This window comes from Chiloscyllium plagiosum, chromosome 9 (genome assembly GCF_004010195.1).
Source record: "Chiloscyllium plagiosum isolate BGI_BamShark_2017 chromosome 9, ASM401019v2, whole genome shotgun sequence".
Lineage (NCBI taxonomy): Eukaryota > Metazoa > Chordata > Chondrichthyes > Orectolobiformes > Hemiscylliidae > Chiloscyllium > Chiloscyllium plagiosum.
In genome coordinates this window covers 86,573,082-86,587,808 of record NC_057718.1, presented here as the reverse complement: position 1 = coordinate 86,587,808, position 14,727 = coordinate 86,573,082, and the positions used below count along the sequence as shown (strand labels likewise).

General features: G+C 40.0%; 1 protein-coding gene across 2 annotated transcripts in view; it reads left to right on the top strand.

The window, feature by feature from the left end:
* pcmt (protein-L-isoaspartate (D-aspartate) O-methyltransferase) overlaps positions 1-14,727 on the top strand; it is a 53,757-nt gene that overhangs the window by 14,680 nt on the left and 24,350 nt on the right. For both annotated transcript variants that reach the window (XM_043696454.1, XM_043696455.1), the window contains exons 4-5: positions 4,627-4,658; positions 13,840-13,944. In XM_043696454.1, coding sequence (XP_043552389.1) covers positions 4,627-4,658; positions 13,840-13,944 — 137 coding nt within the window. The remainder of the gene's footprint in view (positions 1-4,626; positions 4,659-13,839; positions 13,945-14,727) is intronic.

Here is a 14,727-nt window from a genome sequence, read left to right as displayed (position 1 = left end):
CCTTATTCACCAGAGAAAACTTGTGAAACAGCCATAGTAACTTGTAAGTTGCCGTGATTTTTGTGCAAATTTTATTGTGCAACTTCTACTAAGTGATGACTTCCATTGTAAGTGGTCTGTTTTGAAATCCAGCCTATTTGTAGGAAGTACCTGAGCAGAGGAGCTGCAGAAGTTTTGGTTTTTTCCAAACATTATGTTAAGCACATGCTGCCCCCCGCCCCAGTAGAGCCAAACTGCAATTTCCTCCTCTAATTTTTTTACTTCTGTTTGAGTGAGGGATTGTTGTTTACGACTGGAAACACACTTTTTTTGATCATAAGCTGGGTGTACTGAATCTTAATCGCTATTTGTTTTAGTTTATTTGAAATAATCGTATTTAGAGAAGTAGTGATGGTTTACTAGCCTATCTCTAGACTAATCCTGAGACCCAGGTAGTGTTCTGGATACCTGCATTCGAATCCCACCAGGAATTCAATAAAAATCTGGTATTAAATGTCTAATGATGACATGAAACCCATTGTTAGTTGCTGTAAAAAAACACTAATGTCCTTTAGGGAAGGAAACCAGTCTATGAGTGACTGTAGACCTAGATCAATGTGGTTGACACTTAACTGCCCTCGGAGGTGGCGTAGCAAACTCCTTTTTGAGACTTCCTAGAAATTGATAAAACAAAGTGAAACCAGATGGATCACCTGGCTCTGGCCCCAGAAATGACAACGGCAAACTGAGCAATGCCAACTTTGCAGAGGCCTCCGTTTGGCTAGTACCAAAAGTGGGAGAACTGTTTAACAGACCTGTCAGGCAACAGCCTTGTATAGTCATACTCATGGAGTCATACTTTCCAGCCAATGTCCAGATACCACCGCCAACGTATATAGGAGCAAATTACTGTAGATTCTGGAATCTGTACTGAAAACAAAAAAGTGCCAGAGATCACAACGGGTTAGGTAGCATTCATGGAGAGAGCAAGCTAATGTTTCGAGTCGAGATGACTCTTCATCAGAGCTGACGTACAGTGTCATCTAGACCCAACACGTTAGCTTGCTTTTTTTCCATGGATGTTGCCTGACCTGCTATGATCTCCAATACTTTTTTGTTTTCACCGCCATCACTGTCCCTGGATATGTCTTGTTTCACTGCCATGACAGACCCAGCAAAGGTGGTGGCATAGTAGTACGCAGTCAGGAGGGAGTTGTCCTGCAGTCATACCTAGCAGAAAAGAAGATGGTTGTGTTTGTTGGAGGTCAAACATCTCTGCAAGACTTCCTCTGGTAATGCATTTCAGTCAGCTTGCTCAGATATGTTATGATGCGCCTCTGGAACTGATAGGCCTTGAATTCAAATCTTGTAGTCCCAAAGATACGGATGCTACTTGTGTGCCACAAGACTATATAGTTCCTCAGATACCTTCTAATCAACCTGTTTAGAAATGTTATTACACATGACTGGAGCAGATGGGTCTTGAACCCAGACATTGTGACCCTGGTGTAGGAACACTATCACAGTAGCATTCTAGGCTCAACCATCTTGAGCTGCTCCATCAATGACTGACCCTCTATGATAACATAAAGTGGGATGTTTGCAGATGATTACAAATTTCACTACCATTCACAACAACATAGATACTGAAGTAGCCCATGTCCAAATTCAGCAAAAGCTGGACAATGTCCAGGCTTGGACTAAAGAGGAACAAGTGTCATTCGTGCCAGACAAATGCCATGTAATGACCATCTCTAATAAAAGAATCAATGCATTGGCCATTGACATGCAATGGTGTTACTTCACTGTCTCCCCTCTCCCACAAAAAAAATGTTAATGTGAAGGGAGTTACCATTGACCAGAAACTAAACTGGACTAGTGAAACAAACGGGCGAAAATGAGGACTGCAGATGCTGGAGATTAGAGCTGTGAGATGCTGGAAAGCACAGCAGGTCAGGCAGCATCCAAGGAGCAGGAGAATCGATGTTTCGGGCAAAACTCCTTCATCAGGAATTCCAGCTTTTCCAGCACCCCACTCTCGATTCTAGTAATATAAATACATTGGCTATTAAAGTGGGTCAGAGGTTAGGAATCTTGCAGTGAATAACCCAGCACCTAATTTCTCCGAAGTGTGGGTTCACCCACCTACAAGACGCAAGTCAGGATACTGATGAAATATTCCCCACATACCTAGATGAGTGCACCTTCAACAATATTTAAGAAACTTGGCACTGACCAGGAGAGAGCTTCCCTCCTTAATAAGAGCCTGTCTGCTGCCACTTTCCCTGCTCTCTTTTATGAAAACATTAATCAGATCCAAAGGGAACAAATCATGAGGTTAAGCTTTCTTTACCGCATTCATTTGGCTATCCATTCAATTATGCGCAACTGCAGGAAAATACAAATGCTGTTGACCTGTTGAGCACCTGATGACACATTCTGATTGTGATAATAGTCGCAAGCACTACCAAATTCCATTACCTGTTATCAGGTGGGTTTGGCGAGCAAGTTTCTCCTCTCTCCACTCTTCTACCCTCTGCCTTCAATTATCATTCATTCCTAGCACATGCTCATATCTGCATTCTTGCTGTCTTTGATTTCCAGTCTTGGCTTGTAGGCAGCAGGTTTCTCAACATGGGGGAGGCAAGCAAATTGCCCCAGATATCACAAAATGCTCCTTTAAAAATTAAATCGAAAGAGTGATTGAGTAATTCTTAAAAAAAAATCATACCTTCCCTCCCAAAAGCGGGGCGAAAAGGGATACACCATCTCTCCCTCATTTTGCCTGTTCCAGCTCCACCATTCATAGATTTTGCTTCTATTGTTCTTACTCCAGTTTGAAAAATGTGATTTGAAGGCATAGTAAGGACAGGGAGGATTGAACTCTGATTGAGTTTGTGCAGCAAAGTTTCAGGGGACTAGAACAGTGGCTGTTCAGAGGGAAGTGTGCTTTCGGGCCAAGACTGAGCATCAGTGAGGAAGGGGAGGGAGCAGCGCTTGAATGTCAGTGGGAAGGATGTACTGGGGTTTAGGGAAAGGGCGTGCAGAACTCAAATGCTAGATGGCGATGAGGAAGCTCACTAAAACAAGCTATAGGTTGTTCCTGATAAGTAAACTTTTGGGGGAAAAAAGAGCTGTTAAGGATGCTCATCAATCATGCTTATTTTTATTCACATGTAGGACATGGGCATTGCTAGCTGGCCAGCAATTATTGTCTAAACATTGTTGCCCTTGAAATGGTGGTAGTGAGCTGCCTTCTTGAACCACTGTAGGCCATGTGCTGTAGGTTGATCCACAATGTCCTTGGGGAATTCCAGGATTTTGACGCAGTGCCAGTGAAGGAACAGTGATATATTTCCAAGCTTGGAATGTGCTGTCTAAGGATCTTTAGTAAGTTTCTATGTATTTGCCTACAAAGTGGGCGGCACGGTGGCACAGTGGTTAGCACTGCTGCCTCATAGCGCCAGAGACCTGGGTTCAATTCCTGCCTCAGGCGACTGACTGTGTGGAGTTTGCACATTCTCCGTGTCTGCGTGGGTTTCCTCCAGGTGCTCCGGTTTCCTCCCACAGTCCAAAAATGTGCAGGTTAGGTGAATTGGCCATGCTAAGTTGCCTGCAGTGTTAGGGGCAGGGGTGAATGTAGGGGAATGGGTCTGGGTGGGTTGCGCTTTGGCGGGTCTGTGTGGACTTGTTGGGCAGAAGGGCCTGTTTCCACACTGTAAGTAATCTAAAAAAACAAGCAAACTTTATGTCTCTTGTGTTTCAAAGAATGTGGCGCTCAAATTTAACTTGAGTGAAGAAATCAAATGCCTTCCAGTGCTAGACAAGGCTATTTATCATTGTAAAGCAACAATATATTGGTACTGCATAGACTTCAACTAAAAGCCTACGAGATACTTCAGAAGCACACCGTATTGAACCATCAGTGGAACTGGCTGAAGAAACCCACAGTGACATCAGGTAGTTCAAGAACGACATTTATCTGTTAAGGGAGCTTCTGTTTATTGGTATTGTTTCTGCAATAGATCAACCAGTTGATTTGGAAAACAGAGTGGACGTTAGAATCAGCCCCTGTCCTACCATTGCACAATTTATGGGAGATTTTAGTTGTCATAAAATAATTGTGCAGAAGGAGGCCATTCGGGCCCACCATGTCTGCAGCAGCTGCCCAAATGAGTGTCCTGACTTAATGCCATTCTTTGCTCTTTTCAAAACACGCACTTTGTTTATAGATTCCAAGTTTGAAAACTTAAAATGTACATAGTCTTTGGTGCTTGTGGTGTCCTATTGCTCTAAAAGAGAACTTTATTTTAAGATAGGATTCAGCACACACACAAAGGTAATGTTAGTATATGAGTGCATTGTCTAATAAAGGAGTTAGTGAATATGAGAAAGTAGTCCTTGAGTGCCTCACTCGTAGCTCTCAAAAAAAATAAATTTTGACCCTTGGCAGAGAATCCTGAGACTTATTTCATTTGTTGTGCTCCATTCATTGTGTTATAATGATGTATTGTACATAAAAGTCTGTTTTGACAATGTTGCCAAGGATATCATTTGCACATTGCAGCTATGCATTTACTCACATGAATTGCAAGATTTAAAAATGTTTCACATTTGTAAATAAATGGAACTTGCTTTGTTTTATAGGTTTCCAAGCTACAATCAGTGCTCCACACATGGTAAGTGCAAGTTATTTTTTGATAAAGTGCTGCCTTTATATTGAAGGCTGTGTATGTTTCAGTGAGGTTTACAACGGTATTAGTTGAGCCTATGCTGCAAACTGCATTGCAACTTTGACTCAATGTGAATAGAGCTGAATTCCAGAGAAAGTTGATGGTCTTTGTCATTGACACCTAGGCTTGCTGGAAAAGCTGGAATCAGTGGTCAAATAAAAAAATCCTTTTAATAGTTGGAGTCGTATGTGAAGTAAAAGAAAATGGTTTGAAATGTCAGAAGACAATCATCTCTGCAACAAAGAAGTCACTTTAAGTTCCTTAGAAGTGTCCTGGACCCTTTATAAGATCGACAAGCTGTCGACAAGTAATTTAAATGGCAACTCTCCTACCTTGTGACATTTAAAATCCTGAGCCAGTTCAAAGCCAGGATATTTTCCTATGACCTCCAGAGTACAGCAGCATCATTGTTAAGACCTTCTGTATATTAGAAGTAGGAGGGACGATGTCACCATTGCTTAGAAATTGAATTAGATCAGCCGTGTCACTAGTGTGGCTTCAAGAACAGACAAAGGTTGAGTGCTTTAACAGTGCCTTCTGAACCTTGCGATGGGTTGTTGTCATATCAGTGCTCCAAGTTCAACACCATTATGAGGGAGCAGTTGGCTTGATTGGTGTTCCTGCTGTGGACTTCCATTATTGGTGTCTACTCGGCACGGGGGAATTCAGGGTGCAATCTAGCAATTTACTATGATTATCACCTTCCTGGAATGTGTACTGCTGATTTCCTCGCAGTTTTATGGTTTTTACTTGGTAAATGTCCCAAGGCACTTCACAGAAAAATAAGTAAACAAATGTTTGATACTGAACTAAACATTGATTATTATGGCACGTGACCAAATACTTGGTTAAAGTGGTAAGGTTTAAATGTTGTGTTAAAGGGACAGAGTATGCGAACAGCTTGGTGCCTGGACAGATGATATAGTTGGAAAGAGGAGCCATGATGTGGAGGTGTTGGTGTTGGCTTGGAGTGGACAAGTTCAGAAGTTACACGACTCCAGGTTATAGTCCAACAGCTTTATTTGAAATCACAGGTTTTTGAAGTGCTGCCCCTTTGTCAGGTAAAAGAGGAGCAGCATGATATTCAGAGTTCTGTCATCTCCCAGGTTTCCCCCTTAAGTTGCCATCCCTATTGATTATCCAGCATTGATGCTTTCTAACGAGCTTTTGGACAATTGATCTATAAAGTGTGAACTGAATATAGTGTTGAGTTTCTTTGTGATTGCAAGTGAATAATTACATGAGCAGACTCTAATGTTTACAACTATCCTTTTTTCAAAAAAAAATTTTGCTATGAAATTAAAAGTGCCACAGTTAGTATATCTGATAGTGAAAAAACATCATCTAATCAAAACATGCTAAGTAACCCAAACTTTATCCTTGGGTTGTGGCAAACAGCGTGACTCTGCTCTCCTTGCTGCAAGAAGATGGTCCCCTCCTGAATTATTAATCTTTGTGGCAATCATGCCCCTGTTCTGTTACACAATGAATTAATAGTATTGGCCTAACAGCAGTGAAGGAATATGAATTATATGTGTAATTACAGATGATGAATGAGCTGCAGGGAAACCTGGAGGTGCTTGTGTTCCTGCAATATTACTGCTATTTGTGGTTATTTGTGGTAGAAGTTAGAGTTGAGAACTGTTGTGTAGTGTCTTTTTCCACTGCCTAGTAAACAACAGCAAACGTTTGTCAATAAGAAACCGCCTCAATCAAACATTTTAGTGTCATCTAATGTACGCTGATACTGCTGGTGCTAACGATGCTGTTCAGCACCAATTTAGTCGCAGTTTATGGATTCTGGAATATAGAATACCTCTTCATTTTTTAAGTTGAAACAGGCTTGGTGATGCAGTTTATGCATTTCATTAAAATCCGCACTCTTTAGGTTATTATTAAACGGTAGGGTTATTTGAGTGTTTGTGTCACAGCTTGATATTGTAAAGTTGTGATTCAGTAAAGTTATGTTTCACTTAGCATGTACCATTACATGGATGTTTATTTAGGGTAACAGGATATTGGAGATGGGCATCATGTTATGATCTCTTCACAGTCATAGTTGGGTAAGCAGGAAACATTGTCCCACCCTCTGGTGGATAAATACAGTATTGCTGCATTTAATACTACCTGATAGTGAACCGATCATAAAGTCACTTTTTACAGGCTAAACCTTTTCGAGTGAATTTTAATATGTATGCAAGGCAAAGGATCGTGCAGAGGGATCGTTGGGAATTCTTGTTTTTTTTTCAAATAGGGTGTACTGATTCAATGTAGCATAGTCATTACTTTATTGCATTAGGTCATTTAAAAACGAGGTAAGTTATATTTGCTCCATATGGTCATTTATAGTAAACAAAGAAGCTTGATCTTTCGAATCAGATCCCCATTTATAAATATTTCTTGAATCTGTATTTGAAATTGTTGAGAAACAAAATAGAACATGCAAAAGACATGACTGTCCAGCTTGTGTCTGTAGCCTTATTGATAAACCCTTGATTATTCTGTGTAGTTAAATAACTGTTGGGATGTTCTCAGAGCATTTTAATGCCTGAGACAATAGTTATGATCTGACATTGTAATGTACTTCCAAGCTATTCTTGCCTTGTAGCCAGGTACTGAACAAGTGTTCAGGATTTAGCTCGACTGGATAGATCTTGAAGGGTGTATCCCCTGACTGGAGAGATTTAGAACTAGGAGGCATAATCTTAGGTTAAAGGAGTAGATTGTTTAGGATTCAAAAGGAGGAATTTCTTCAGATGTTTAGACTTCTCCACCACTGAGGGCTGTGGTTCTTGGTTTTTGAATGTATTCAAGACTGATTATCCTTGCTTTGAGGTGGTGATGAGTTTTACAGATGGTGTGGTTGAACGGACCCAAGGAACTTGCCAGAGAACTTTGGAGAGTAGGTGAGAGTAAATCAGATTTTGAACCACAGTCCAACAGCTTGTGGTAAACTTTTACCATTAAGTTTTTGTTTTTATATCTTCTATATGAACACAATGAGTTTCTCTAAATATTCTAAAGAAAAGTGAGCATTGTTCCTGTAGGAAATGAGTTTGGAAAATTAATCATGAAGTATAAGGAGATGGCAGATGCGTTGAACAAGTATTTTGCATTCACTATAAAGGATCAAGTTACATCCCAGAAACAGCTATGTTGAAAGAAATGGAAGGGACGAAGCTTCTCTAATCTTAATCAAAAGGAAAGTGGTATGCATCAAGTTGTCTATGCTATAGGCTAAAAAGTGTCAGGGTCCTGAAAGAAATGGCCAGTGACATAATCGATGCATTAGTTTTCATTTAAAGTTTCCTATATTCAGAGAAAGTCCTGTTAGTTTCAAAAACAGTAAATTTAATGTCTATGTGTTAAATAGCTTACCATCTATCATTAGGAAAAACATTAGAAAGCTTTAGTAAGGAAATTATAATTAGGCACTTGGTTAAGTTCAAGATAATCAGGCAGACTCAACGTTATTTATGAAAGGGAAGTCCTGCTTACCAACTGTTGGACTCCTTATTTAAGGAAGGATGTAAGTCAGTTGGATGGAGTTCAAAGATTTCCAAACTGATGCCTAGAAACAGGATGTTATCACACAGTTATCATCTTATGAGGCACAGTTGGACTTGCTGGGCTTGTATTCGCTGGAGTTTAGATTAGGATGCAACTTATTTGAAAGGTTATCAAGAGTAGCTGGAACTATAGATTTGAGGGTATTATTCGATTAGCCACCGTCTTGTTACGTGGTGGAGCAGGCCTTGGGGTCCAAATGGCATCTCCTTCTGTTTTTTTTGTATAAACAGTCACACTGCAATTACTTCCTCTCAGTGGAGATGCTAGAGTATCATTACATGCAACTACAATATGATCAATTCATGTACCATATATACTTGTGTAAATGTCTAATTTTTTACACTACTTGTTAAGGTTAAATTTATAGGGTTGACAATTACATGGATATTACTCTTGAGGGGCTGAAATTCATGCTACAGTCCAAAATTCCATATTGTTAGCAGAAGCCCAGTTGATCTCGAAACAAAGAAAACAATGAACAACAGTAATTAACACATAAAGACAATAGAAACAAAAATGAATTAGTAAGCTTTTATTTGTACATTTAAAAAATAAAGTAGAAATACAATATGGTTTTAAATCGCAAATACATATTACATCTTAAACATGTCAAATACGAAAGTTCATTTAAATCTGCAAAATTACCTTGTTAACATCTTCAGCATCGGATTTATAATCATCAGGATGAATGATATCGTATGGATCCTCTTCAGCTTCACTGTCTGTAGTTAGCGGTAGCACATCATCGACTGCTGCTTCTATGTCATCCCATAGATGATCATCTTCTGTGCTGTCCAGTGCATTCGAAATTCCACATTTCTTGAATAATTTGAAATAGTGACAACTTTTATTTATTCCATGAATCAATGATCCATTCACAGATCAGTGGCAGTGATTGGAGCCTCCATACAGTCTCCTTTCGTGTATATTTTTTCTCCATCACGTATCCGGTTATTCCACTTCATTCTCATCATGTCCTTAGATGGCTTATTGATACCAACATGTACTGGTTGCAAAACACATAAGTCTGCCGGAAATTACAGATACGTCAGTGTTACGTGATCGGATGTTATCAACAATATTCTTTTACTAAATGTGATCTAAAGCATTCCCAGACAAATGTGCTCTCTTCCTTTGCATAGTCCACCAGGTCGTAAATTCCAAGCTTCCTTTGTCCATTTTCTGCATCTACCTTCATCTGTCCAGCCTTGTGCATGCATAGGGACAACAGTTTCCTCTGGAAATTTCATCCTTGGCAAAGTTTTTCATTTAAAAACTGCTATCGGTTTTAACTTAGTGCCACCAGCCATACAAGAAAGAACTAAAGTAAACCTACATTTCTCATGGCCAGTGGTTCTCACCAATACTGTTTTTTTTTTCACTTTTTGGTTCGCAGTTCAATTCTCCAGCATGTCGAGAGTAATAGGCGTTTTGTCCATGTTTCTAATGCAGATTTCTGAATACAACCTGGTGATATTGTAATATCTTCTAGTTCAGTGGGCAGCTTTTATGCATTCTTAGTTCTCTGCCAAAGTACTAAGCCATGTCTTCTCATGAACCTTTTGCACCATCCAGCAATTGTCGTAAAATCTAAAATTCCACCCCCCTTTGATTTGTTCCGTGTATAGATTCGGATGGCTTTACGCCTAACACATTTTTCATTTTGGTGATTTTTCAAGGACCCACTCAGCAATTTTTATCTCCAATTGTTGCCATTTGCGAGGTTTACCTTTTATTTTAGTATTATCTGAAGTTGGTTTGATATCTTTCTCCAGTCTCTCTCAAGGTTCTCCAAAACGCACACTTCTCTTACTGCTACGTAGTTATTTGTCTTCTCTGCAACTTCAATAACTTTCAGTTTAAACGCTGCTGAATTTTTTTTTGTTTTCTCTGGAGGGTATTTTTACACTGAAATTTAAAAACCTCAACTAGGTATGTGACTGTATTCCACAAAGTTGGTTGTCACTTGACCTTTTTGCGCCAAGTTGGTGTGATTTACATCAACACACACAGCATGAAAAAGTTCATTTCCTCATCACAACATTTTCATACAATATCTTGATTCTCAAATGTCAATCAGTTATCTTTGAAGAACAAGGATCGACCTTTACAAGAGACGTATAGAAAATCTCAGAATTTTTGGATGACTCTACAACTTTTACACTGACTTTTAGTTGAGCATAAATGGTGGTTGGTATCCATTACAAAAAGTATATAAAGGTGTAAAATTGGAACTGAATTATGTCTGAGTGCCTTGTCCAATTATCCTACGCCTCAGCTCAATGCTTGGTTATAACTCCATTTGACCTTTCAGCAAAGAAAATAAATTGGGGTGTTTCAAGTATGTGGGATATTGTCCATCACTTCTGTTGTGGCACACACCTTGATGTAGATGTTGCAATACAGAGCAAAATTTACCTTTTGATACTGGGCTTGAAAGTGTGATAAACAGGGAGTTTGATATCAGTTGATTGCAAAAGTGGATAGACTGCAGGATGGTAAACAATTGACAGAAAACAATGGAACAATTGGATATTTTGGCAGAAAGCATGTGCAGGGACAGCATGTACTTAATGGTACAATTCTAAAGATTGCAATGACAGGGACCTTTTGGATTTGTAGGTTATGATATTAAGCACAAAAGCAGGGATATTATGATGAGTCTATAGCAAACCTACTGATTATTGTTCAGTTCTGGTGACTACGCTATTACATACCTGAAGAAGAACATGGAAGTCCTTGAGGGGTTGCAAACGAGATTTGAGTAGAGTGATTTCAGGCGTGAGAATTTGGGTGTAAGGTTACATTGGAAAAGCTGGTTTTCTTCTCCTAGAGACAAATAAAACCACAGATGCTGGAATTCAAGGTTGACAAGCAGGAGGCTGGAAGAACACAGCAAGCCAGGCAGTACCAGGAGGTGGAGAAGTCAACGTTTCAGATGTAATCCTTTTTTTCAGGACTAGGGGTGGGTATAAGGGGAGCTGCAGATGAAAGGGGTGGGGCGGGCAGGGTGATGCAATGAGGATAGGTGAAGACAGTTAGAGGGTATACAACCTGGTTTGTTGGTGGGAGGAATGAATCAGGTCAGTAGCTAGAAGGAAGGGTCAATGAGAGGAATGGGATGGAGGGGGAGGTGCTGGGAAGGGAATCCAGGGAAGGGAGGTTATTTAAAATTGGGGAACTCAATGTTGAGTCCTTCAGGCTGTAGGCTGCCCAGGCGGAAGATGAGGTTTTGTTCTTCTCGAGGCAAAATAGAATAAGGGGTGATGTAATCATGGTGTACGAAATCAACCTGTTTAGGTAAGGTAGTCAAAATTTGTTCTTATTTGTTGATAATGTAAAAATGAAAGGTAATGGATTTTTCTTTTTGTCGAGATTCAGGGGACATGTGAAGAGTGCTTTTATGTAGCAAGTGATAATGTCATGAACTTTCTGTTTCTATCGCTTGCATTTGCAATGAAAATGCAAGATTCCAGCCAGAGCGGGAAATTAACTCAGTGATATGGCTCCACTCTGAACCAGATGGACCATCTAGCCACTGGCCATGTCCCCAAGGATTCAGAATTGCTGTTAACATTCTCTTATCCTGTATAGTGTAGGCTGGAGTTATGGATAGTGGCTTCAGTTACTTTCATCACATGGCTGATCAGGAATCTGCCTGGCTCTTAGTACCTGTCATTGGTATATTTTTGAAGTATTTGTCACTTAACCTGTTTGATTGCATTATGCACACTCCCTTCCTTGGCCATTAAAGCATGGAATGCAATTTGAGCCTGAAGCTTCTGGCGCAGGCAGAATGAGACACCACACCATGAGACAACTTCCTCCTTCTGTGCAGCAGATTTGTGTAACAGATGCTCATGCCACCTCTAACATGACTCAGTATTCTTCATTTTGTATTGATCCAGCGCCTTAAAATTAAGAAAAATGAGTGCAGATGTTCATGGGAAATAGTTGGGTTTCAGCCTCAGTGTTAAGGAAAAGGAAGCCCAAATGGCGATAGGATATATCCAGTCGTTGGAGATCAGACCTGATGATGCATTCATGTTCTGTAGCAATAATATGCTTTTTGTTATAAAACAATATAACTCTTGAAACAGATAGACAATGCTAGAGCAACTCAGCAGGATTGGAAGCATCTGTGGAGAGAGAAAGCGTTAACATTTCAAGTCGTCTTTATAACCCCAAACTTGCTAAGAATAACTAAGGCACTACTGGGAGAAAGGGTAATGTGCTGTTATGGTGCAATGATATAAAGTAGTTTATTTGTGAAATAAACTTGTTGGGTCAAAGCCTATATCCAAGATGTAAAATTTGATATTAAATAGCAATGCTTAGTATGTATTATGATATGTAACTTGGGCATATATTTTTGGATGACTTGTGGAATATAAAAAGGAAAGAAGCTTGATGATTTTTAGAATTCAAGTTCCTACTGTTTGGTAACATGCCATTAGACCCAACAAGTCCACACTGACCCTCCGAGTATCCTACTCAGACCCATTCCCCTCCACCTATTAATCTGCATTTTCCCCTAACTAATGCACCTAGTCTACACATCCCTGAACACTATGGGCAATTTAGCATGCGCATGTTCTGATCACATTTCTGACCTCTGCTGCAAAGTTCTGCTGAAGTCCAGTGCAGGCCGAGGCACTTCCAGTTAGGCACTTGTTAGCCTCTGGTTTCAACATTGAGTACAACAACTTCAGACTTTTTGTGTCATGCCAGTCTGTATCTTCTTTTCATGTTCTGCTTTCTGTCTGAGCTGTCCTTTATTCTGCCATTAACACTTAGTCTGGAACAATATTTTTTCTTTACTGTCACCATTGGCATTTGCTTCGCCTTGTGTTCCATGATTTTTTTTTATTATTATTTAATTCCTTCTGCTTTCTAATCTGCCCCAGTCTGTCTTTTTTGGGTGGGTCATGGAAAGCAGTAAAAACATGTCAGATTTCTACTTCCCTTCTCTATTGGACTTGAAATATCAACCCTTTCTCTATGTCCGCAGCTGCTGCTTGTTGTTTTTATTTTAGTCATTTCTTTTTGTGTTTTAAGTTGCACAACAGACGTTTGAAGGAGGTATCATTTCTTTGGCCTGTACTACATGGCACGGTGACTCGAATCTAACCAGATGCTCAGTTTTCCTAGCCTTACTGCTACAGTATGATTTTGTCATCTGCATTTCCTGAAACACCATGACCATTCCTGGCTTCCTTCACGATTACTTGCAGCAATTATCGAATGTTTTAAACTGTGGCCAAATGTGCTTGGTTTTTAAAAAAAAGGTCAATTTGAGTGAAGTTTGCTTTTCAGTGTGAGGCTTTGGCAAGATTTTGTAAAGGTACCTAAATACTGTTGAGTTATGATGCATTGGTTTGCTAAAGTTGTTTGATATTCTAACCAAAATGAAAGATGATGCACCTTGTATCCCCAACTCTCTCTAAAAGATGTAATTTGAAACTGATTAAGGAAATCACCTTGATTGAAATCATGTAACTGAGTCATTGTGAATGTACCTAATTGATATTTATGTTGTGATCTGTTGTTCTCGCAGCATGCATATGCCCTGGAACTGCTACATGATCAATTATATGAAGGGGCTAAAGCACTTGATGTGGGATCTGGCAGTGGAATCCTCACATCCTGCTTTGCTCGGATGGTAAGTAGCTGTTCTGTGAGGTGCCAAGTTGAAGTAGGTTTTGCAGACCATCTCTAGGCCCATTTACTGAGTAGGCTTTCAGGAGCAGGAAAGTGAACAGCACTAAGGATCCCATTTGAAGAAAATTGTGCTACCTTCAGGTCGCTGCTATTTACATTAAATAACCTATTACTGTGAAATCTGAAATATGTCTCCTACCTGCATTGTTACCCAGTTCTGCCATGATGGGAATGAATGCCAACATCATTGTTTCTTTGTCTGGACCAAGCACCTGGCAGGCTCTCTGGAATGTATGCTGTTGATCCATATTATTACAGTACCATGAGAGAGTATGGTTTCCATCACAAAAGTAATATTGTTTCAGTGAAAATAGTTGAGAATGGAGTTACTCTATACAGAATTCTCTAACCTTCGGTCCCCCCCCCCCCCCCCCCCCGCTAGAGTCATAGAAATGTACAGCATGGAAACAGACCCTTTGGTCCAACCTGTCCATGCCGACCAGATATCCCAATCCCAACCCAATCTAGTCCCATGTGCCAGCACCTGGCCCATTTCCCTCCATATTCATATTCCTTCCTATTCCTATACCCATCCAAATGCCTCTTAAATGTTGCAATTGTACCAACCTCCACCACATCCTCTGGCAGCTCATTCCTTACACTCCAGGGAAAACAGCCCCAGCCTGTTCAGCCTCTCCCTATAGCTCAAATCCTCCAACCCTGGCAACATCCTTGTAAATCTTTTCTGAACTCTTTCAAGTTTCGCAACATCTTTCCGATAGGA